General features: G+C 34.0%; 1 protein-coding gene across 1 annotated transcript in view; it reads left to right on the top strand.

Moving 5' to 3' along the window:
• The window catches only part of HGO (homogentisate 1,2-dioxygenase), a 110,349-nt gene that overhangs the window by 13,063 nt on the left and 72,522 nt on the right, over nt 1-24,764 (top strand). Inside the window, exon 2 of the mRNA XM_089817803.1 lies at nt 21,866-22,096. Coding sequence (XP_089673929.1) covers nt 21,866-22,096 — 231 coding nt within the window. The remainder of the gene's footprint in view (nt 1-21,865; nt 22,097-24,764) is intronic.

Below are 24,764 nucleotides of genomic sequence, written 5' to 3'. Positions count from 1 at the left end.
ATCATTTAGGGCATCAAATACCATTGTATCTTTCCTTTTCTTTCTATTACTAGCTGTGGCAATAACATAAGATTAGAAGATTTTCTATATTCAATATTCTTTTAAATGAAAGACTGAAATAAAAATCCATTAGATAAACCCATCTCTTGCAAATAAATATATTCCAGGTTAGTTGGAAGATCAACCAATCTAATTGTTTACCAATTACATTGACGAGAAAGATTGGTTTCATTAAAGGAAATAATTGAATTCAACGATATAAATTAATCCATCATATCTTCTTACTTGAATAAACATTATAAAAGTATATTACCTATTATCAATAAATGTTTGAATGCTTAACTTGTCTTTGTCTGATGCATGACTTGACATTTTATAGAGAGAGGAAACATTGTCAGGGCTTAACCTCCCAACCACGAACCTTAAACTTATCCCCACACTTTTTCTAACTAGAAATACCCTCTCTACTCGAAATAGACATGGAACATCTTGTCAGCCACTGAGCATTCTGGTACTTAATCACACTACTCGACTTGACAACAGAGAATGAATTGGATATGCATGAGCTATTAAATGATTTCCTTTCTAAAATGTTATGTCACATTTGATTTTGTTTTCATGTTACTGCAGATTTCTTTCTCACCTCTTCACCTCTTCCTTGGCCATACAGCCGGGTGAATCCCAGGTGTTTTAAATCTCAGAGTAAACGAACTCATTTTGCTGATCCTCAGCTAGTGTAAGAATATTACATGTTTCAGTATATCACAACTTTTATGACTTGAGGAAAATAATCTTAAGGCTTGCAAACATACCATTTGATTCTAACATACAACAGTAAAATAAAGATGTGTAATTATATCATGTATAGTTTGTCTTGACTCAACATGGGAAATTATGACTTATGGAGAACCTATCCGGTGATATCAAAAAAAGATGAAGTACGGCCTTTCATGGAAATGTACCTTACTGCTGTAAATACAAATGCAGTAGTAATTGATAAAATAAATTATATTTCAATAAGATATGGGAAGCCGACCGCATAACTTGGTAAGTTTTGAAGATAAATGAGCCTTGGCTGGATGCTATCAACTAGTTCCTTCACGATTATCAATCATGACTTTTAGCAAAGGTAATAATGAAAAGGAAATAACATGACAAAATTTGTAGAGGTAAATCGTGATGAAGGAGAATTCAATTCCTTTGTTCTTGGTTTCTCATGGCTTTCGTAAATAAGAGGCATTCGAAGATAGCAAGTCGTAACTCATGAATGGTTTAAAGATTTGCCTTCTCGATTCATCAATATCAAATGACAAATGTACATTTCGGCCTCTCATAATGAAAATAAATAAATTTGGAAGAGAACTTGAAGGTTATAAATCAAAAGAATATTATAAACATATTTATTTATTTGCACGTAAATATATCTTATTAAGATGGCACATAGTAAATGTTTATCCAAGGTCATACCTTTTAAATATGTATATCTAAATACACGTTTCATCTTGGAAGATTTATTTTATCTTCTTGTACATGCATTTAAATGTATGTATTAAATAGATAAAATCTTGTATAAAAATAATACTATGATGTCACCTTTAATTTATATTTATGTATATGTACATAAATATGTATTATAATGATGTGTTGGAAAAGTCAACCAAAAGCCATTTGAGGTATAGTTTAATTAAGTTAAAATGATTAATATTTTAAGTGTTTATTTAATAGCTCATGTGTGTCTAATGTGTGTATCCTGTTATGCAGTTGCTAGGTCCTCAACCATGGTGATTCACGATTCATACCCATTTGCCCAATGATGGTGATGCTCCTGTGCCCAATTCTTTTCTGACAATGTTTCCACCCCTTTGACGTGCTCCCTACAAAGAAATTCTTCGTAGTTAAATCATATTACCATAACAAGTTATTAATCATAAATAATCATAATGGCTAACCGCCTTTTCAATTCCATGAATTCATGATAAATAATCAACTAGCATGTTATCTTCATATGAATTATAATGACTAATCATCTTACCATTTCGTAGGATTATAACAAATTTAATTGTCAACTGACTTCATGTGAACCTCAATGGTTATATGAACATTTTAAATTGGGTCAAAAATTGGGATGTAACCTCAACGGCTATATGACTTCATGTGAACCTCAATGGCTATATGAACTTGTGTGCTATGACCCTAACAACAAACTCAATCTCTGGATCCTCAATGGTGGTTTTTGACATACCTTTGCCGTTCCATTTCGCCTGAGTATTATTTTCAATCACATATCTCCTTTGAGTGTGAAAGGTTTTTATGCTATCCAGAACAGGGTATCCTGTTACATGATGAATGATGGTCTTCGCAATCTTCATTGGTCCATTCTCCAACCAGAGTTTCATGTCATGAATGCAGCTTAACACAATCTTGATCCATTCCACCTTAAAAATCTTCGGGAAATTTAGTGCAAGAGTTAACCCTTTCTCGGCTACTACCTTGTGTTCATCTTTTAGTCTACCATTCTCACACAACTTGTCATACGCGCTCCTCAACTCAAAGTCTCCAATCTTACACGTGTAACACAATATGACATTGTGAACCATAATAACCGTTGGTGGAATCATTGATAATGCTCCACAAGAATCTCCAGTTAATGCAATATCTGGGTATGCCTTGAATTTTGGTGGACACGCTTCGTTTCGAACAATCTAAGCATTACTACCCCTCAAGACATCCTTCTTCTCACTTGCAAACGCGGTCGATGCAATCTTTTCAGATTAGGGTTTAAAATTTAAACAACTTCACAACTCTGTCTTAATTCAACTGTATACAACTTACTTAGGATGTCGACGACACACACTAAATCATCAGCAACTTTGCACAAAATCGCTTTGCAATCGCCTTCTCAATTTGCTCTACAAATTCTCAAACGGTTGGTGAGTAAAATGAGCTTTGAAATCTGCTTCATAAGTTCAAACGATCGAATTAGATCTCCATAAATGCTCTGCACATGTATTAGGTGTATAACAGCTATCTCGGCCAACTCATTAAAAGTCAGCAATCAAACTTCCCTCAACTTTGCTCATTCAATATCATAACTTGGTTCATACTGACCTTCAACTCAATATGTTAATCTACAACTTGGTACATACTACAACTAAGATCAATATTTTGATGCAAATCAGCTTACAGGTTGATTTGTAGCCCTGTTCATGATGCTATAACTTTGGACCTATGACTGATGAGGTCAAACCAATCACATCGCTGTGTTCTACACTGACAACACTCCGAGCATACTGGTTTACAAGTTTTCATGAATCCATTTGAGCACTTTCCCAGATCCGTTCCATATGCAAGAATCACTGTTTTACCATGTTACCCAGTTCTGCAATTTTCAGAAGCCAACTTTGCATGCTTGCCAATGGGCTCAGTTATTTGTCATGAGCCAAAAATGCAACCATATATTCTCCATATAAAAGTCTACCAATGCCCCAAGATGCAGATTCCTAAGTGACTATTTGACTTGTTTTTGAAGTCAAACCCATATGCAATTTCTTGTTTGTAACAAGTTGTTTGCATGATGTATTTCAGAGAGGCAACTTCAGAGTTTAATATCGTTTGATCAGAATGTTGTCATGAGCTGAGAATTTGAAAAATGAGTGTGTGGGCCAGTGAACAAGAGTGCCAAGTGTCAGGCCTTGGTCAATTTTTAAGGCTGATTTTGAGGCCTCTCGGCGCAAAATGGACAGTTTGTAGAGATGTTAAAAAATGACTTTCCAATGATCAACCAATGATGAAATTCAATTTCGATTTGTACAAGGAATCAATCTAAGCAATTTGATTGGTCAGTTGCATGGAAACAATTTTTTTGTAGCCGGACCCACTTTGGGGCCCGACTGATTTCATCAGATTTTTAGGATAATGTGTGTGGGAAATAAAAGATGTCTTAAGAAGTTATAATGACAATGATCATTAAAACTATTCAATAGGCACATATCATCAATTGAGATCAAATGGGTATGAGCTTTTATGCACGGTGAATAATAAAAGAAGGGAATTGAACACACTAAGGGAGTCCTGAGGCTATTTTCTAATTTGCTTTGATGTTGAGGTGTTGACTTCTGATGTGGATGTTTGGAAAATAGATTGGGATGTGTGGAGATGGATGCAACCAAAGATGCCCGATTAGCCATTTGCAAAATACTAATGTGGGTTGTGTTAAGACATTTGCATAGTACTCCCTTCATGATTGCAACAGAAGTTAAGACCTCCAATATTGAAGTCTCTTCCCACATCTACTCACAAAGGCACACGAAAACAAATTCATTGTTTTACTGGTCTCCACTTTATATACTAAGACAGCAAGCGCTATCTGTTGGTGCCCATTTAATCCTTGCAAAGTCCGATAGGTGTATTATGAGATGGTCAATTTTGCCATTGTTTAGAAGGAAGTGGTGGGTTTACTGTTTTTTGGTAGAAATTGCGGTCCATGTTGGAACAAAGTCTACAATCGTGATGGATAAACATTTTGTTTCATTCCCATCAGTAATTGTAACATGGTTTTAATGTAGATGTTTGCATTTGTTTTGGATCAAGATTGCCATTTATCACAAGTGATTATTTTGTTAAGGGTACTACAGTTTGAGTAGTGCAAATGAGGAAAGATGTAGATCAAAGACAAATAGAGGATGAATTATTTTGCTAGTTTGAAGTGCATTCCCTCATCCCAGTGCCTCCATGCATAGGAAAAGCATTATCATAGATAGGTTGGACAAAGTATGAGGGAGACAAATAATAGGAAGTCATCAAATGTACGATACACACAGATCTAAGTTGAATATGAATGAATCCTAACTTCAGTTTGAAATGGTTTCCACAGCCTTGCACAATCTGTGATGCCCACATAGCCTGTGAACACCTAATGTGTTGATTTGTGGGAAGGTGTTGTCTTGACTTCTCCATGAGTGCTAGGAGAAGCGCAAACCAGAACTGAATGGTTTCGATTGGTGCCAAGAAAGACAAGTTGTGAAATGTTTGAATTAATTTTTCCTATCTAGCGTTAAAGTGTAGATATCAAATGTCTAAGCTTAATGGAAGATTTGAGATGCACCAAAGGCACGATCGAGTTCATATTGCAATTGACATAAAATGAGCGATATTACTTGTGAGAAGGAATGTGCATGTAGATCTTTTCTACAAAAAGAGTGGAGTGAAATTGAAGAGAGAATCTCACAGTCTCATGGGCAGGGTGCTGTTGAAGTTTGTGAAAACCATTTATCGCACATGCCTTGTCTGATGAGATTACAACGTGTTTTTATACACAAACACATACTACTTAAGTGTCTAAGTGCTCACCTCTCATGACAAGGAGCAACTTTTGCACGTGGGCTTGGTGGGCCAATTTGGCGGTCAACAAGTATATTTTGACCAGTAGTGGCAGTTAACTAGGAAAATGACATGAAAATAGATAGGTTAGAGATTCACATGTGGCACAAACTTCAAGGTGGTGTGATGTCAGCAGGAAGACACATGGTGATAGTAGGCCCACGAATTTCATCGCGATATAAAAGGTAATATTAAATGAATATGCAAGTGCAAAATTGAACCAATCTCCAATTTGAGTGCTCACAAGTTAATGTGTAGACCGGTAAAATAAATAAAGAGTTTGAATTTGATGCGGGGTCTACAATGAGAAGATATGACCAATCAAATAGAGGGGTTGAAGATGAAATATAATTGGCTTAGTCCTGTGTGCACCTTTTAAATGACTTACATTTCATTTAGTCTTAAGTCTTGACTATAATGGAAAATGAAATGAATTTAAATGTTTTAAATGGCCTATTCACCATAATAGTTTGCAACTTCAAATGAATGCCTGGGGCATGAATGAAGTCCAAACATAGGACTATTATATACCGTTGGAAAGGTCTCAGAGTGAACTTTTTGATTTTGCAGTCAAAATATGTGCATGTTTAAAAGGGTGAAAGTTGTTTCAAGATTTGTTACCACAGGGGCATTCTCAAACTGGCTTCTTGTTTCTTCCATGGCAGTTTCGATTTAGTTTGTGGGAAAATGGTTAAATGGGTTTACACCAAACTTGGTAGAGATGCTCCTCATAGTGCTATTTTTCTTTTCCATCCATTTGGTGGGCATTTTAGCTGTGATTTTCTCATTATATTGACTTTTCCTTCAAAGGGGTTTTCTCATCATTTGGAGAGATATTTGGCAAGTTTGTTGTGCCAAAAATGGGAGTTGTTTTGGTTTTCAGTTGGGGAGAGATGAGAGAGGCTTTGCTTCAACATCAAATGGAAAATAAAGCTGACATTTGACATCCAAAGATTAGATTTGACCATCTTCTTCTTCCTATATCTTCTTCTCTCTTCTCATTGTACAAGGTTGGTTCTCAGCTATTTGAGCAAGTTCTCAACCTGGTTTTCCACCATTCTTCAACATTTTCTTTTGTATTAACAACATATTCTACATTTCTTTGAGCAAATATATGGATCCATGTTGAATCCTTGGAAGTTTTTGAGAGTGTTATGAGTCAAGTATGCATTGTAATTGAGGAATAACAGAGTTTTAAAGAAAATGATTTCAGATTTCGTTCTCTCCATTTGTGTAAATCAGTAGGGTTTTGAAATGATTGAAACATTTCCTTTCGATTTCTTGTTGTAAGATACCTACTTATTTGTCATGCTTCAATCCAAGGGATTGATAAAATGCTTGGTAGAGATTATGGATTTGCTAATATTATATATGGATTTGATAAGTAGGTTGAGTTTAAATCATTGATGTGAGGTGTTGCAAGGCATCATTTCATAAATCTGGGTTATTTCATAAGTTGATACTATTTTGGTACATTTCTTATGAGTCTTATTGCCCAATGGATTAGGCACTGATCTCAATTGGGAGATTGCATGTTCTTGTTGTTTCATATTTGGTTCTTGCTGAAATCTTCAAATAATAAAATGACCATTTCCCTTTCTGTTTAGGAGTTGAAAGGAAGAACCCCACTTAGCTTGTGAATTTGTAGTTTGTGTGATTTGCTACTGCACATCTATCTTATTGCATGAGTAAAGAAGAATCAGGGTATTATTTGCTTTGTTAGATTCAAATTTATGTTTTAGCACTAGTCATATTGATGAATCCATGGTCTACTTGCCTAGGTTTTGCAGAGCCTGAAGAGTAGAAGGATCATTGCCTTGTTAGTCGGCCCAAGTTCTATTCAAATGCATCCATCATAGGAATGATCTACCCTTAGATGTATTTTGTTTCATCTTCTGGTTATTTAAACACTATTAAATTAGGAGCCAACAGAACAAAATTGAAATGTTCTGATTCATAGCAGCTAGGAAAGGTATTATCACTACATATCTTTGTTGACGCTCATTATTCGTGGAAGATGACTGGCTGAAGCAAAAGGAATAAATCCCTTAAACCTGGGCTAGGAGAATCGAAAGGAAAAATGTAAAAATAATGCACATTTCCATTAATCGTTTTGCTGACTATTGGATTTATGAGGATCACTGCAAATGTATTTGCACTGCCATAATGTTTAGCATGTGTGTTCCAAATGCAACATCCTCTTAGATTTATATATAGAGAATATGCCATGAATAGACAGGGACATGTCTATTCATTAATCAAATTATATATATATATATATATAACAATGACCTCATATTTCAATATAAATAACACAAATATAAATTATATTTCATAAACAATTATATATAGGTTTATCTGATTGAAGCTATCAAACATCAACTCTCCCTCTTAGCTTAGAAGGATAAACACATAAGAAAACTATTACTTCAATATAATATTACAAATAACAATTGTAAGGATATCTCATTTGATATCTCAGAAGATTTCCACCATTTGATATCACATTTGATATCATGAGTATTGGTCTTCCAGAATATCAATGTATGATATTCAGCAAGTACCCAAATAAAGTTTGATATCACATCTAATATCAAGAGTATTGGCCTCCCAGAATATCAATGATATTCACCACACACTCAAAGGTTTTGACATCACATTTGATATCAAGAGTATTGGCCTCCCAAAATATCAATAATATTCACCAAGTACTCAAAAGGTCTTGATATCACATCTAATATCAAGAGTATTGGCCTTCCAAAATATCAATGATATTCACCAAGTACTCTTTGAGTGATGGCCTTCCAGCATGTTGAGATGCAAGACATTCACTATATACTCAATTTGTTTGATCTCATAATATGAGTTATTGTAAGAACTTCACCTTACAATAACTTCTGCAAATATAAGTGACATCATTTGGAAGTCGTCACTTCCTCATGATGTACACAAGTAGGCCCATAAAAATCACATAGCCACAAGGAATATTCATGAATCACAGTCCTCTTAACTGCTACAATTTATTGATCACTAGAGAATCTGTCTCAACATGGTTTACTCCCTCTGAATTAATATGATCAAGATCATCAAAGGTTTACTACTCCATCTCTTTCAAAGTTGCCTGAAATGTCAGTCTCCTTTGAATCTCAATCTCCCTTTGTTTCCTGCAACAACCGTCTCGGAGGAAAAGATCAAGGTACATAACTCTTATAGTACATATAGAAATACAAATGTAAATGTTAATTTAGATGTTAATAATTTAACTCATGTCTATTACTAACACCACAACTCTTCATTTTATATTTTCAACAATAAAAATAGAATAAAAATAAGATATAATATCAAATCTTATTAATCATACCTTGATTTTACTGTTTTATATTCCATTGTGGATCACTTCATACTAGATATACTGCATTTAATCACTACTTGATTTGCACCCTTACTCACCATTTTGTGGTTCGGATCATTTCTTATCTCTTGGTTATGCGTATGTGCTTATACTTTATTATTATCCCTAGACCCTTTTGAAGCTGATTTCACAATAGAAACACATGGCAGGGACGTACTTCATGTACCCTATGATACCTATGTGTCTTCCTTGTCTCGGAGGCCATCTTGATTTAGTGTTGAGCTATGTGTTATAGTAAATTGCTAGGGACGTAGTGTATGGGGTGTGGATCTCACCTCACTTTTGTTCACTTTATTTATTTACTTGTCCGCCCATTGATGTATGATGTCAGATAATAGTGAACACCTTGATTATTGGGTCACACCAATGGGGTTGCCCTCTTTGAGAATCCTTATTTTTCTTGATCTATGTTGTTTTACCTTTATAACAGGTCATGCTAATCTCTGTCCATCTTTGTCAAGCTAATCTGTGGTTGTGGAATATTATTTTACCCTTATAATGGCCGCCATCTATTTTAATCTTTGTCCATCGTAAGACTCTTTGTGAAGTGGCAGTTGTTCACAATAATGCCCCAGTCTATTTGTTCGCAGACCAAGGTATAATATGTTCCTGATTGTTGGCCCTCATATCTCTTTGATATACGATGTTGGTATTCATCATGTCCTCGTTTTTTTTTTTATGCCTTCCAACCAGAGTTGTATTAACCCACCAAATACTTTATGGAAGCTCGTATTCAGCAAGACGAAAACAATTTTATTATTTCAGAAATTTTAATCCATGCCACAATAGTACAGACCTCTGCATGTAATCTCTCTAGCTTTGAAGTCTGCGAAAGTCAAAGTTTTCCATATAAGAGAAGAATGATTCAATAATAGTGGCTACTATCTTGCATTCAGGTAGAAATTTTTTCTTTTTGTTTCTGTTTTTGTTTCATGTATCATGCTCATCTATCATTGTGATATGTGCTCATAGCAATCATAATTATCTCGAGCTCACTGGTGACTGTAGTATGAATGATGCCTCAAGGAAATTGTTAACCAAACCACATATGAACTTGTTGTAGTAGAATTCTTTATATTCCAACTATAAAACAAAGATGAAACCTTGTTGTGTTTCCATTATGAAATTACAAAGATAATGTGTGTCTCTCTTTACCTTGATCATATTCATTTTCTTTATCTGATTGCTGCGAACACATGGATTCATTGGATTTTATTTTATTTCATTTGGAACAAGATCTTTCTATCACCCTTTAGCAAAGCTTGTTTGACGATTTTCAAGAATATTATATTCTCCAAATTGTTCTCAGACCAGAATTCATCTAAAAAATCAAAAATAAAAAATATTTAGATTCGCAAAGGTTCGGATCTGCTCTAATACCATGTTGGATTTCTGATGATGGCTGCAAATGTATTTGCACTGCCATAATGTTTGGTATGGGCGTTCCAAATGCAGCATCCTCTTAGATTTATATATATAGAGAATAGGCCATGAATAGACATGTCCCTTCATGGGACATGTCTATTCATTAATCAGATAATTAATAATAATAACAATTATATATATATATATATATCTATATATATATATATATATATATATATATTTTTTTTTTTCTCATATAACAATGACCTCGCATCTCAATTTAAAGAACACACATATAAATTATATCTCATATATAATTATATTTAGGTTTATCCGACTGAAGCTATCAAACATTAACATTGACCTCTTGGGGCACAATATGCACTGTAACATTAATGAGAGGTCTAATCACAAGTCTCGGTGAAACACTTGTTGACTTCTTGGACCATATCTGCCAGACAGTCCATCTAAATCATGACAGCTTCTTTGTAGACAAAGAATATGCTCTTTTCTTCGACGATTTGATACCTCAGAGGGGATTCCCGAAGATGGTTTGAGGAAACTCTGCCTTGGGTGGCAAGGGTGTTTTGTAGTTCCAAGCTGTAATAATTCAGAAGAAGAGAACAGTAATGTTGATATGAGTCTTCGCATTTGGAAACCCTAGTAGGTAGGGATTGTGTTTCTCACTTCGAAATAGGTAGCAGCTATCTTGGCCCATAATATTTTCTCTCTTTGTTTTTTAAAGGCACAAAGATGATAAATCAGCTACCATATATATATATTTGGATTTCTTATTTGCCCATGTGAAGAATCTATGTGAAAGAGATTAGTTTTCCATTAGTATTTGGTTTGTTGCATTAATCTCTATGATGGGTTGATTTTTGATCCCTCTTTGTTACACGATGGAGTAATAAGACAAGATACCTTTGTATCTAAAGGGAGAGATTCAGCCTTAGAGGAAGGATGCAACAACAATAACTTGAGAGGGTCTCTGTTATTAAAGCTGTCCCTACTGAGAGTGAGTCTTAGTTATTAAAGTTGTCCTTGCTGAGAGGGAGTCTCTGTTAAGAGAAAGTCTCAATTATTAAAGTTGTCCCTATTGAGAGGGAGTCTTTGTTAAGAGAAAATCTCAATTATTAATGCATTCTTCTTTGGGAGAAGTTTGGGGTGAAAGCCCTTGTTCCACCCTCTACGAGTAGGGTATGGTGGAGCACCCTCTGTGAGCAAGCATGGTGGAAATGCATTCTTCTTTGGAAGAAGTTTGAGGTGAAAGCCCTCTTTCCACCCTCTGCGAGTAGGCATGGTGGAAATGCATCCCTCTCTTTGAGAAGTTTTGAGATAAAAGTCTCTGTTCTACCCTCTGCGAGGAGGCATGGTGGAAATCATGTGTGTGACTCCATTCTATGTGCTTATGAAGTAACGATGGTGGATAATGTTATGTGAACTTATCATCTTTGGTTGCAGCTGTGTGTACATGCTAGACAAAAGATCTCTCTTGTTAAGAGGGAGTGTTGATGTTTGTAGCTGCAATAGAGATGTTCATCTTTGATTTTATGAGATAGAAATATGTTTGTTATGACCGTTATGGTCATCTTCATCTGAAAGAGATATTTGTGATTATATTTAAGTTAATATTATGCAAAAAAACGTGTCATATGTCATGCAAAGAGGCATGTGTATGGTAATGCAAAGTGTTGAACATTTGAAAATTTGAATGGTCTTACATTTGGAATTTGAAGAGACCTTCACATGTAAAATAGAGTAAAATGCAATCTATTTATTTGATTGCTCAATATATTGTAATAGATGAAGTAGAAAGCCTTGTACTCAAACATTTTATATGAACAAAAGTCATCTTTTGCTAACTTGGCTGGGTTTTTCCCTTCAAGTGGAAGGGTTTTCTTAGGATAAATATTTTGAGTCTTTTGTGTATTGTTTTTACTCTTCTTTGTTGTTGTCTATCTAATATCTGGGCTAAAAACTTTATCAAAAATCACGTGCTCAAGACTTCTGCAAGTGACTAACCTGAAATATTGGAATTGACAATAAGGGAAAGTTAGGAAAAGATAGAAATGAAATAAAAGGGAGCAATTAATAAGCGAAGGAAATACAAAACCTTCAACTTGCGAGAAAGTCATTTAAAGGCCAATTTGACGAGACCCGTAGACAAAGACAAAAATCTGATTTGCAAAATGGCAGTATAAAAAAAAAAGATTCAACTTAGGATCGACAAGAGGATTTGGGCTTGAGCTCGAGGACCAATTTCAATTTTGGGGGAATGAGTTGCAGTGCAGGAATGATTTCCATCTCTCTTGCCTAAGATCTTCAACTGAGTCCGAATTTGCAGGCTGTGATCATTTCAATGTAGAACATAGCAACTATATCAGGCATAATATATTCTTAGAAATGCATGTGCAAATATTCTTTTGGAAGATGTTATCTGTTGTCCTACATTTTGTCACCACAAAATGTAGGTAATAATATAATAATTTTTCAACTTAATTTCACATTTCTCTGAAATAGTTCATTATTTAATTGGCTAACATTGATCAATCAATTGACCCCAATTTGTATAATGAATCATTTTACTGAAGGCTTTCGTCAAGTCCTTTTTGTTTTTCATTTTATTAAGCCTATGCTTGATTTTTTAAGCCTTCGATGTCCTTTTTTGCGTTTTTGAGTGTTTCTTTACTTTTGGTCTTTTGGTTTTGTTCAATCCCTTGCTTTTAGTTTTCCCTTCGATTGCATATATCTTAGGGCTTAACTGAACTTGGCAGTCAAAAGATATGACCATTTAAGTGCCCAAAAAGTGGACTCTCTAGATGCAATTACATAATTTAAAATATCATGTTATGTTTTAATGTTGACATTCACTTTTTGAAAAATATAACATAAATTCACTTTATGTTATGTTTTTAAGTTACTTTATCACTTAAGTGAGTATAGAGCACTTTATGTTATATTTTCATGTTGAGTTGCTTTTTAAATTTCTCACTTAAATGACTTTATTAACTATATAGTTTAATTTTTTTTCTTTTGAGTTACTTTATGTTTTATTTCAAAACATCTAAGTTAAATATTGCTTTTTGAATAATATTTGCACATAATATATAAACTATATAGTGTAGATTTAATTTTTGACCCAATTAAGTGACATTTCCTTAAAAATCAATTAAACATGTGCTTAATTGATTTTTTAAGTTGTGCAACCTCAACTTACATGTCTTTTACATTTTTGTGTTTGGGAGCTTATTTTGACATTTAAGAATCATGTTTTAAACTAATTTCTTCAAAATGACCCATGTCTTTGCATCAAGAAGGCACATGTTTTATTAAAAATGCTGCATGAATGTTTTGATATTGTGGCGATTAATCATGTAGTGGGGGGTGATGTTGTGGTCGATTTTAGAGGTTGCCCTAAAAATGCTATTATAAGTGGCTGAGATGCATAATGCATAATGTTGGTGTACGCTTTTGCTGGATAATAGAAAGGTTGAAGGTTGTGTAGGTGTGGATGTAGCCCAGGTTTTGGGCAAACCACGTTAAATTTGTGTTCTTTGTGTTTTCTCCTTTTGTTTCTGCATATAACTGTTTATTCTTATATTGTTCTGGATCTGTTAAACCCTAACAATGAACACAACCCATGCAAAAACGTTTTGCATTTTGAAGGTTTTGTGGCTTGTATTTGCACCATTACATACAAAAACGACCAAGTGTCTGAGCATATGGATTCACATTTGCAAGCTTTGAAATAGTCAGAGTTTGGGAAATACAAATTTGGAGGAAAGTCATTCATTCAAACCTATCAATCTTCCAAGTTTGGCTCTTCAAGCTCCAAATAAGTAGAAGTTTTCAAACCTTTACTATTTTGTTGCATATTTTGGCATATCATTGTACACATGTTCAAACACATGCCATGCATTTTGCAAATTTCCTTTAAATAAGATGAAAACTTCAATTTTCAAATGCTCGAAATTTCCCTAAATTCCAATTTCAAAATTGCATATAGGAGAGCAACTTGATATTTTGTCATGTGTGATACCAAAGGTATGTTTTTGTTTTGTGCATAGTTTTGCTTGTTTGGTTTCCTCTTTTGGAAGAAAGTTGAAGAATTCTACCCAATAATGCAAGTACATACGGCATCCTTCATATTTCACCTTTTCATGCAAGGTGCATATTACCTCCATTTTCCTATAAATGCAATCACATCCATTTTCCCGTTTACATGTTATTACATCCTCCTAACCCAATTGTATGTTTACATGCAATTATATGTAAATATTTTACTTTACATGTACTTACATTGAAAGAACCTGATTTTGGTAAAAGGTCACACTTTTAAACACCAAAGCCGCAATTTGCACACGTCTATATGTATCCCAACTTGCATTCTTAGCCATACCCACAAAAGTCCATCTTTGCCCACATGCAATCCACCCTTGAGAGTCTGATTTTGGTCCTTTTCGCCCAAATTCATATGCTTTTGAGTTCATTTTCAGCCATCATATGTGTTTTATAAGTATCTAATCCATACTTCGAACAATCATCCCTTATGGATTCATCATTTTAACTCAAATCCCAAAGTTTTCATGGATCTAATTCTATTTCAAGATGCCTTCATCTTCATGTCGCGGTGCACTTTTAAAGATATGTTAGAACTTCTTCAAAGAATAGAGACATCTCGTCGAGAAGATATGCTTTGATTCTCAGGAAGTATTAATTCATTTGATTTCCATTTTCCCAATGGTTGTCTGAGAACCCGAGTTTGTGTAGGAATGCACCAAACACTTTGCTTAAAAAAAGAAGAGTTAAAGGTGCTGATGGAAAGATGTTCCGAGTTTACATCTAGACACCATTGAGAAGGTTTATGATTATCAAGGTGAATGCAATGACACAAAATACAGGAATCCTTGATCTTGTGATTATTAGGGATTGCATCATCACGTACAAGGCCTTTGCCTACAATCTATAGGATTGATTCATTCAGAATCAACAACCTCAACATTTTCTTCAAGTGTTTTCCATGTTTGTAGTAGGAGAGGATGAATTGCATGAGATTTAATTACATGGAATTCAATTTACATGTCCTTTAGACATGTAATCCAATAATTCTTCTCACCTAGTTAGACTTGGTCAAAGTTGGTTGAGTTGCTTCCACTTTTTCCTCCTTTTTCGCAGTTCATTTCCTATAAAAAGAGTGCCCTACTCATTGTAAAAACCGTCTTTTGTTGTATGCAAGAAAGCTCTACCAAACTTGTGCAAGCATAACTTTGATTGTGTAGTACCAATTTGGGAGAAAAGTGAATAAAGGATGCAATTGGATTCAAAGCTTTGACTAGAAGCAACTATGATAGTGCAAATTGGAAGCTTTAACTATAATTTGTGCCTATTGTCTTTGATTCATGTTATTATTGTGTATTTAATCATAGATCATAGTGAGTTAAGAAGCAATCGGAGTCGAAGCTTTGACTATGAGTGAATGTGGTGAGACATAGAGTAGAAGCTTTGATTGTAACTTGTATTACCATCTCAAATTCATCAAAAATAGTTATAATTCCCTACTTTTGGAAGTTGTTGTGCCCCAATGGTAGACGTTATTCTTATAGAATAGATTAAAACAAAACCTAGAGCCAAACTGGTATGCTTTCAATTAGCCTTTGAGTTGGTGTTGGTTTATTGGTATCACCGTTTTTAGCTATTAGATAGAAGTGTATGTAAAGACCCTTCCTGGTTTGGTCTTGAGAAGTTGTTATGAGCAATTTTGTTTTTCTGATTACTTGTGTTTTTTTTGAATAAAAAATGGATATATATATATATATATGTATGTATATATATGTATGCATGCTTTCAAGTATTTAACAACAAATTCAATTTGAACAATTAACATTCACCAAACTAGAGCCGAATTCTATTATTTAAATTATGAAATGAAATAGCATATGGTTAAAACTTGTTTGCTACGTGTGATGTCCAGTTGGCAATACTTAAGTGTTTAATCGCAAGTGCAAATTTCCAGCATATACATGGCTTTCCCAGAATGGAGACCACCCACTAATGCAAGTCGATATCTCAATGAAGCTCCTACCCGTAATCCCCACTTACCGACTAGTTAGGAGTGCGATGGCTTTCCCTACTATACAAACGCAAGTCCTATAGTGTGGTCAAATCCTTGTTGGCAGCGAACAAGTAGCCTAGCTTCAAACGCAGGTGCCATGTGATGATGGATTCCCTTATCACCTCACATAATCAACGATAAGCAATCAATGTTTTCTAATTCGAAGGCAATTTGCTGAAGTAGGGAGGAAACGACAACCAATTAAAATAATAACAATACTCTCAGCCAATAGATGAGTCTAGTCTTTGCAGATAATCGCCTAGAAAGAGACTTCTCTTGAGCCATAGTGACAACAGTAGGAGAAAAATTGCAAAATTGCTATACAGCAACAACAAAATGCAAAACAACCTTTAGACAATTTTCAAAATTCAAGAAACCCTTGCTAGATGATTCCGAAATGAGAAATGTACAATCAAGATGATCTCTTCTCAACAAAAAGCTGCATTTATAACACAAATTGAGCCATCTAGCTTCACTCTCACACCTTCCGCTTAAAAGGCAACTTTATAATATAAAGTTATAATACTTTATAATATAAAGTACTATGCTTATTAAGTGTGAATTAAATCATCATTAAACCAACAAGCTCACCGATAAAAGACTTCAATAAAGAATCCCAGAGAGATCAAATATCCAGAATCAAAGGACCATCCTGCTTGAATTGCTGAATCCAAAAATAGTAACTAACCAATAGCGACTTACTAAATATCGTAAGTCCAAAAATAGAAATTTTATGACAAAGACCCCAAAACTAGACATCAACTCACGAGGGTCGCGATAATGAGTTGACAAACCCACACTTTGGAGACTTGCTAAATCAGGGACATTACAGTGTAGTTAGAGATTTCATCTTTCCCATTTCTTGCTCGTGGGTAAGCATATTCTTTCGTGAAAGTTAAGAGGAAAGAATAGTGGTAACACCCTTTCAAAATCTCTCAACTTCTTGCTTACCTTGAGTTGATCCAAGGAACAGTGAGAAGGGGGAGCCTTCCCTTAGAGGTAGGAGAGACTTTGTCTCATATGTTGTAGCTAGTCTACCTATTTTGCAATTGGATTTTAACAAAATTTTCGGTTGCAAAATATCCACCCAACATTATCTATAGTATTAAAGATTCAAATGTTGGGAGACAAATTTTCTTAATGAAATGAAAAACATCATGTCTTATCAACAAAAGTTTTATTTATAATATAATAGAGCATAATGAAATTGCTATTAGCGAAATATAATTTTGGCTTGGAAAAAGTATCACTGAAACAAATATTCCGAGAGTCCAAATTTGAAGAAATCTAAAACTGAGGATGTGTTAAGCACATAGGTCAACCTAGCATTTACTCAAGCCATTTGATAATGGCTCGTGAGAAATTTAAAAGGAAAGCTTAATAGGAAGCGAGGCCACCCAATTTGCAAGGTATAGTGTTAACCAAAGTACTGCCATGTATTATTTATATTAAAAAAGAATTGTCTATTAGAAGGGATAGTATATAAGATGCGACTATTTCCATGTTGTGGCCCGAACATAATCGTGCATCAATACCAAGGCCTATGCCATCATTGGGCAAGGTAGATAGAATATCATGTGAGTGCAAATGTATTGTTAGAGTAATTATGTTTATAAAAATATTGGATTTGGGTAAAGTTTATAATATATTTAGAAAGTAATCTTTAAAAGGGTGACATGGAGGTAAGTATTTATCTCATTGTTATTAAATTGATTACTAAATATGATTGGGTCGCTCATCAAATGAATAAGAAATTCATAATCGTAGTTATTTATTTGAAAATGAATAATATAGATTAAAGTGTATATATATATAAGTTTGAATCTATGCATATATGTTCATTATATATTTTGTCTATATTTTATTGGAATGGTCTTATTATGCAAGACTATTTATTATTTTTGAGTATTATAGTTGTCTCTTTCTTGTTTTATTTTTTGACATACTTTAAGAGCTATGTGCCTTGATCTTTTTCTCCAAGAATGTTATTGTAGTTAGAGGGAGATTGAGATCTAGAGGGAGCTTGACATTTCATTAGGGGTAACCTTGATTGAGATTCAGTCAACCTTCGGTGATCTCGATCATATTGATTCAGAGGGAGTAAACCATGTTGAGATGGATTCTCCAGTGATTAATAATTTGTAGCAGTCAAGAGGACTGTGATTCATGAATATATCTCGTGACTTTGACTTTAATGGGCCTACCCCTTATGTAATCATGAGGAAGTGATGACTTCCAAATGATCATCACTTATATTTGTAGAAGTTACTGAAAGGTGATGATCTTACAATTACTTAATTTTCTATTATGATGGATATCTTACGATGTCTATGTAGATCATGATAGATTATACTTTGCGTGGTGGATGTTTATATGGTAAGCATTATGAGAATGAGTGTGCACATACCTTATAAACTATTTTGAGTACATGGTGAATGTTATGCAACTTGGTGTTCTGGAGGGCCATTATAAGAGTACTTGGTGAATATCTTGCATTCTCAGCATTCTGGAAGGCCATTACTCAAAGAGTATTTGGTGAATATCATGTGTTGATATTCTACGAGACTAATACTCATGATATCAGATGTGATATCAAACCTTATTTGAGTACTTGGTGAATATCATGTGTTGATATTATGGAAGACCAATACTCACAATATCAAAATGTTACTTAGAGTATTTGGTGAATATCATATGCTGATATTCTGGAAGAACAATACTCATGATATCAAGTGTGATATCAAGATGGTGGATATCTTCCGATCAAAGATATCCTTAAAATTTGCCATTCCTAATATTACCAATGATATAATGTCTCTCTTGTGTTTATCCTCCCTAGCTAAGAGGGAGTGCTAATGTTTGATAGCTTCAATTGGATAAACTCACGAGACTATACTGAAGTTATATAAATGTAATATATCTATGTGAGTTATATGTGTGTGTGTGTGTGATATGTTGATATATATATATATTTGTGTGTGTATTTAAATATTATATTATTATGTGAGATATTATCATTTGTTAATATCTAATTATTGAATAGACATGTCCCATGAAGGGACGTGTCTCTTCATAGCCTTTGTTCATTATAAATTAGAGGTCTCTGCCATTTGGAACACACATACCAAAAAACATGGCAGTGCTATTACATTTACAGCATCCTTCAAAATCAATAGAAAAAAAACCCTCTTCATAGAGGGAAACAATCCAACCCACAAAACTTGCATGTTTTATTACAAAAAGGAATTACAATGCTTGAAATTGCTAAAATAGAGATTTTCACAGATTCTAAACAACTACAAATTAAATCTGAATGACAATAGCATTAGCTGATAGTCATGCATAAGCTTACAAACAAGCTATGTTGACTTTTGCTTAGATTTCCAAAACAAACAGAACTAAATATCCATACGTAATATCTCTGTATGATCATACAATCACATAACTGAATAAGTATCTCAGACTACACGGTAGATGAGAAACTCTGCACGGAAGAATAATCTGACTTCCCAATATACAAGGAACGCAGCCCGTTAAAAAAACTAGAGTGGTCATGTCTCACAGGATACACATATTGTCTTTTCCAAAATGCTTGAAAAAAATAGATGCCACGACACATACGTTTTTCTTCTTATTGGGCATGACACAAAAGTGGTAAACGTGCTGTCTCCGACCTTTTCCGAAATTCTTTATGCCAAGGAACTTCCAAGGAAGATCGGACATGACAGTTACGGAAGGAGTCAGAATTGACACGACAACAACCTTCCAGCATGGACCACAATTATGAGAGTAATTTGTCTTACAATGAGATATAGAAACGACTTAGCATACATCTGAAACTGTAAACAATTGACACGATAATAATATTGCTCGCCAAGTAGAAACATTTAACACATTAAAACGAAAGTTGAGATCAATCAATAGCATAAAATAAACCAACCACAGTATGAAGACCTTTAATAGCTTTAACATGGCTATAGATCAAACTACTCTGCTGCATATGAATCATATCACAGGTTTTTTCAAACAAACAGAAAATAGAAATTTATGATTTCATACATAGCTACAAATTTAACACTTCCTCTTAGCAAATATGAAATCAACTAAATTGATCAGTCATGGACTCTCTCAACATGGCAATAAGAGAACAAATAACTCATTATTATATGAAATCATGGAATTAGTCAACATGACAAACTTGTAAAGATCACAGCCAGCCTACATCACGGACTTTCTCAACGTGATGCTGTCATGGATTCTCTGAACATGACATCCAACACCCATTACAAAATCTATCAATGTGATGTTATCATGGACTCCCTCTACATGATGTTCACTATGATTTTCCTCATAAATGGAAGAGTTATCATAACTGTCCTTACAAATTACTTATAACCAACAAGAAAGAAAATCACAGCTTGAGACTCTTATCAATAAGAGTCTCAAAGTCAACAATACCTAGCTTGTCTCTAAAATAAGAGAACTTCACCTTGGGTAGAGGTTTGGTAAGAATTTCGACAGTTTGCTCATTAGTGTTGACATATTTTAGCTCAACTGATTTTCTGAGAACCACGTCTTTTAAATATTGATACTTAAGTTTCATATGCTTGGACTTATCATGAAAGACAGGATTGACTAAAAGCTTTATACAGCTTTGATTGTCACAAAAGATTACAGTAGGATCAAGAGAATCTCCAAATAATCTAGCAAGAAGTTTACGAAACCATAAAACTTCTCGAGCTGCTGTACAAGCTGCAACATATTTAGCTTCAACTGTACTTTGAGCAACACATCCTTGTTTTCTGCTGCACCAAGAAACCATAGCAGATCCAAGGCTGAAACAGAAACTTGAAGCGCTCTTTCTATCTGATATACACCCTGCCTGATCAGAATCAGAGAAACCACGAAGATGAAGATCCTTAGAATTATAAAAATTTCATACAATAGTTTATCATTCCATGAACATATCTTAGAACATGTTTGGCTGCAATAAGATGAAATCTTCTAGGCTCACACACAAACTGACTTGAGGTGTTAACTGCATAGCAGATGTTAGGTCTGGTATTAACTAGATACATCAGAGAATGAATCAGCTGTCTATATAAGGTGCAACCAATTAAATCTGAAGCTGCAGCAACTTATTGAAAAGGGTTATTTCACTTGTGTGTTATGCTTAATTTAATTTGTTGCATCAACCCAAATATATGCCAACAAATCAATATTAACAAGCTATGCATTCAAAATATGTTATGTTTGTATAGCTGTGCAGTTCCATATCTTTCATAACAGGAATATGACAATTCTGCAGCACTAACTTTATCACATGTATTGAAAATTTGGGATTCCTTACAGATGGGAAAGCTTTTATTATTTTTTATTCCTTAAGAATGTGATTATATCTAAGTAATTGCTTTAACATGACAAAATGTTTTCCTGCACACTGCTTCTTATATGGAAATATTGGTCATTCTTTATTTTAATTAGAGGCTGTATTATGGGTTCTATCTGCACTCTGTATGATTTTGATACGCTAAAAGATTGTTGATTTTATGTTAATATTCTTATAACATATTCCTTTGCATTTCTATCTGCAGTTGGCTGTACCGTATCAAGCCCTCCGTGACACATGAACCTTTTCATCCTAAGATTCCATCACATGATTATCTGATTAGTGAATTTAATCAGTCGTCAACTTCAGCCACACCTACACAATTGCGTTGGAGGCCTGTGAGTATTCCAGATACTAAAACAAACTTTATTGATGGACTATTCACAATTTGTGGAGCGGGTAGTTCATTTCTTCGACATGGATTTGCTGTGCACATGTGAGTTGGGAATATTGTATTTTGATGTTATTGTGCAGCACATGTAAACGAGTTTCCCATATTTTCTTACCACTAAGACATTTTGCCTTGGAATTTTGTAATATTAGGGGAAAAATACTAATTAGTGACACTCTTTGCACTCTGCATTTTCTGACTTTTCTATAAGATAAGCTTCCAATGCTTTAGAATCATGGCTCAGCAATTTGAAAATGATGCAATGGTGAAATATTGTCATGTTATCATTACTTTATTTAAAAAGTTTCCTGGGCTATATAGGTAGTGAAGTTTATTTGGTGATCAAATGGAACAAATATGAAATATGTCAAATTAGCAGATCAACATTTAGAACATGAAAGTGGCTAGTCAAGTATAAAACAACTTATCAATCTACTTTTATAAAGTAAAGTATCCAGAGAAACATGGAGATAATCTCTGGAAAGTAGACAAACCCTCAGATTGAAACCTTTTTTGCTTTTATTCCAGTCCAAATCATCTTTTGTTGATAAATTTGAGCATTTTATATTTGACCTTCCACTTTCTTCTCTTTAGAATTTCATCGTTTGTAGAGAAAATGTGAAAAGTGGAGTGAAAAGGGCATCAAAATTCATTAAAATAATAAATGAGGAAGTCCCTTATTACTCTGTAGAGAATTTTTAAGTTCTAGAATATTTTAATGATCCAACCTTGAAGGAAAATGCTCGACCACACATACTAAGTTACTATGGATTTCATGTGTTTTCAATGTACAAGCAATGTGTGATATTGACATGATCCTCATTTTATGAATAGTTACTAAGAAACTTGAGTTTCCTTCTTTGCAATCTTTTAAAAATATGATAAAAATGATCGTACTATTACATAGTTTGGAAGATGGTTTACTATAAACTAAGATTACATCATTGTATCAATGTATTTTAAAATATTAGCACTTACAATTTTGTATTGAATACCCCTATTGTTGTTAACTTTTTACATGCATAAATTTGAATTGCGTCTTATACAATGACAGAGATATGCAAAAATTAGAATCACACAAGAGAAGTGAGGAGAATGCTATCAATGTACTTAAACATTTAATAACTTATAAAGCATACCCTTGAGTTAGTTTTGCATCGTATATATTCCTTAGGAAAGAGTCACTTTGATGTATCTTCCAGTATGAGAGCTTAACCAAACAAAATGTCTCATGTGATGCCTCTACAATGACATGAATCTCCTATATAATCTCCCTCATTTAGTAGTATTGGGCGAGGATAAACAGTCAATGCAACTTTCTGCCACATTTAGGCCGTTGAACCCATTATATATAACAAGTTACCTAATATAGCCAACCAAAGTTTACGTGCACCACATTTTTGCTACTTTGTGCCCCATATACATGATAATACTAAATAGCCCAAGGTACACAACAGGCTATCTGAGTCAATGAATTTTGTCTCCAAAGCATGAGAAGAAACCAAATAGTAGTATCTTTTGAATGTTGTAGACAACTGATACCAATCTCGACTATCCAGCAACTAGTATGGGACAAAAGAAGACAAATACATGATTAGTGAAGTGATCACTACAATCAAGAGGGTGTTATGTGTCATGGAATTCTTTTATAATGGTGCTGTAATTAGTTGTTTGACCTCTTGAGATAATACCAGTTGTGATAACTGTTGAACCTTTGGTGAATTGGTCTTTGGTTTTGTCACTGATGTCAATAAGGCATGTTGGTTAGATGTCTCAGATGAATGTTTCAGTGGACATTGTGATATGGAAGCTAATTACTGATACTGAAAGGCATGGTTTATAGTGAATTATAATCCTCAATATGTTTTAAATTATCACTGTAAGTGTTAAATTTGATACATGATTAAACACCTTATGTAATTAGTTATGGTTAAACAATTTTAAATCCATAACTACCTGTTTCTGGTCAGAATGAATTTTGAACATATTAAGTGTTAAACATGACCCCAACTATTACACCTTTGTAGAAAAGTAACAGACATATCTGAAATGGTGTTGAGTCAGATTTTGCAGAACATGTTAATGTTTTTGCCCAGAACTAGAGACAAATAGCAATAAAAGAACATAAACCCTACACAAAACATTCAATACATTTATCCTGGGAAAACCCTTCCATTGGTACAGAAAAACCCAGCGACCCAAGAAAAATGTCTTTTATTGATCATAAAATATTCAATCACGTGGTTTTCCACTTGACTGATTTACAATATACTAAGCAATCATATAAATGGATTGCATAAGACTCCTCATCTTTCACACGAATGTCTCTTTGAGTCTTAAAAATAAGACCTTTCATATTTCCACATATTCAACAGTTTATATTAAATACACACTTCTCTTCACATGACGTATGCCGTGTTTTTTTTACATAATATTAACTTAAATATAATCACAAATATCTTAGTTGAAGATGACCATAACGGTCATAACAAACAAATTTCGTTCTCATAAAATTATAGATAAAGATCTCTATTGCAGCGACAAACTTCAACTCTTCCTCTTGCCAAGAGAGAGATCTTTAGTCAGGCATGCACACATAGTTGCAACCAAAGATGATAAGTTCACTTAACATGTGTTATCTCAGCATAACATAAATTTAATCAATAGAAACACTTCACAACCCAGAATTAAAACTCATATTAATGGCATCCAA

This window comes from Cupressus sempervirens, chromosome 1, assembly GCF_028749045.1.
Source record: "Cupressus sempervirens isolate cs-2001-9-10 chromosome 1, ASM2874904v1, whole genome shotgun sequence".
Classification (NCBI taxonomy): Eukaryota; Viridiplantae; Streptophyta; class Pinopsida; order Cupressales; family Cupressaceae; genus Cupressus; species Cupressus sempervirens.
Note: the sequence above shows the minus strand (reverse complement) of the source record. Positions and strands in the feature narration are given on the sequence as shown.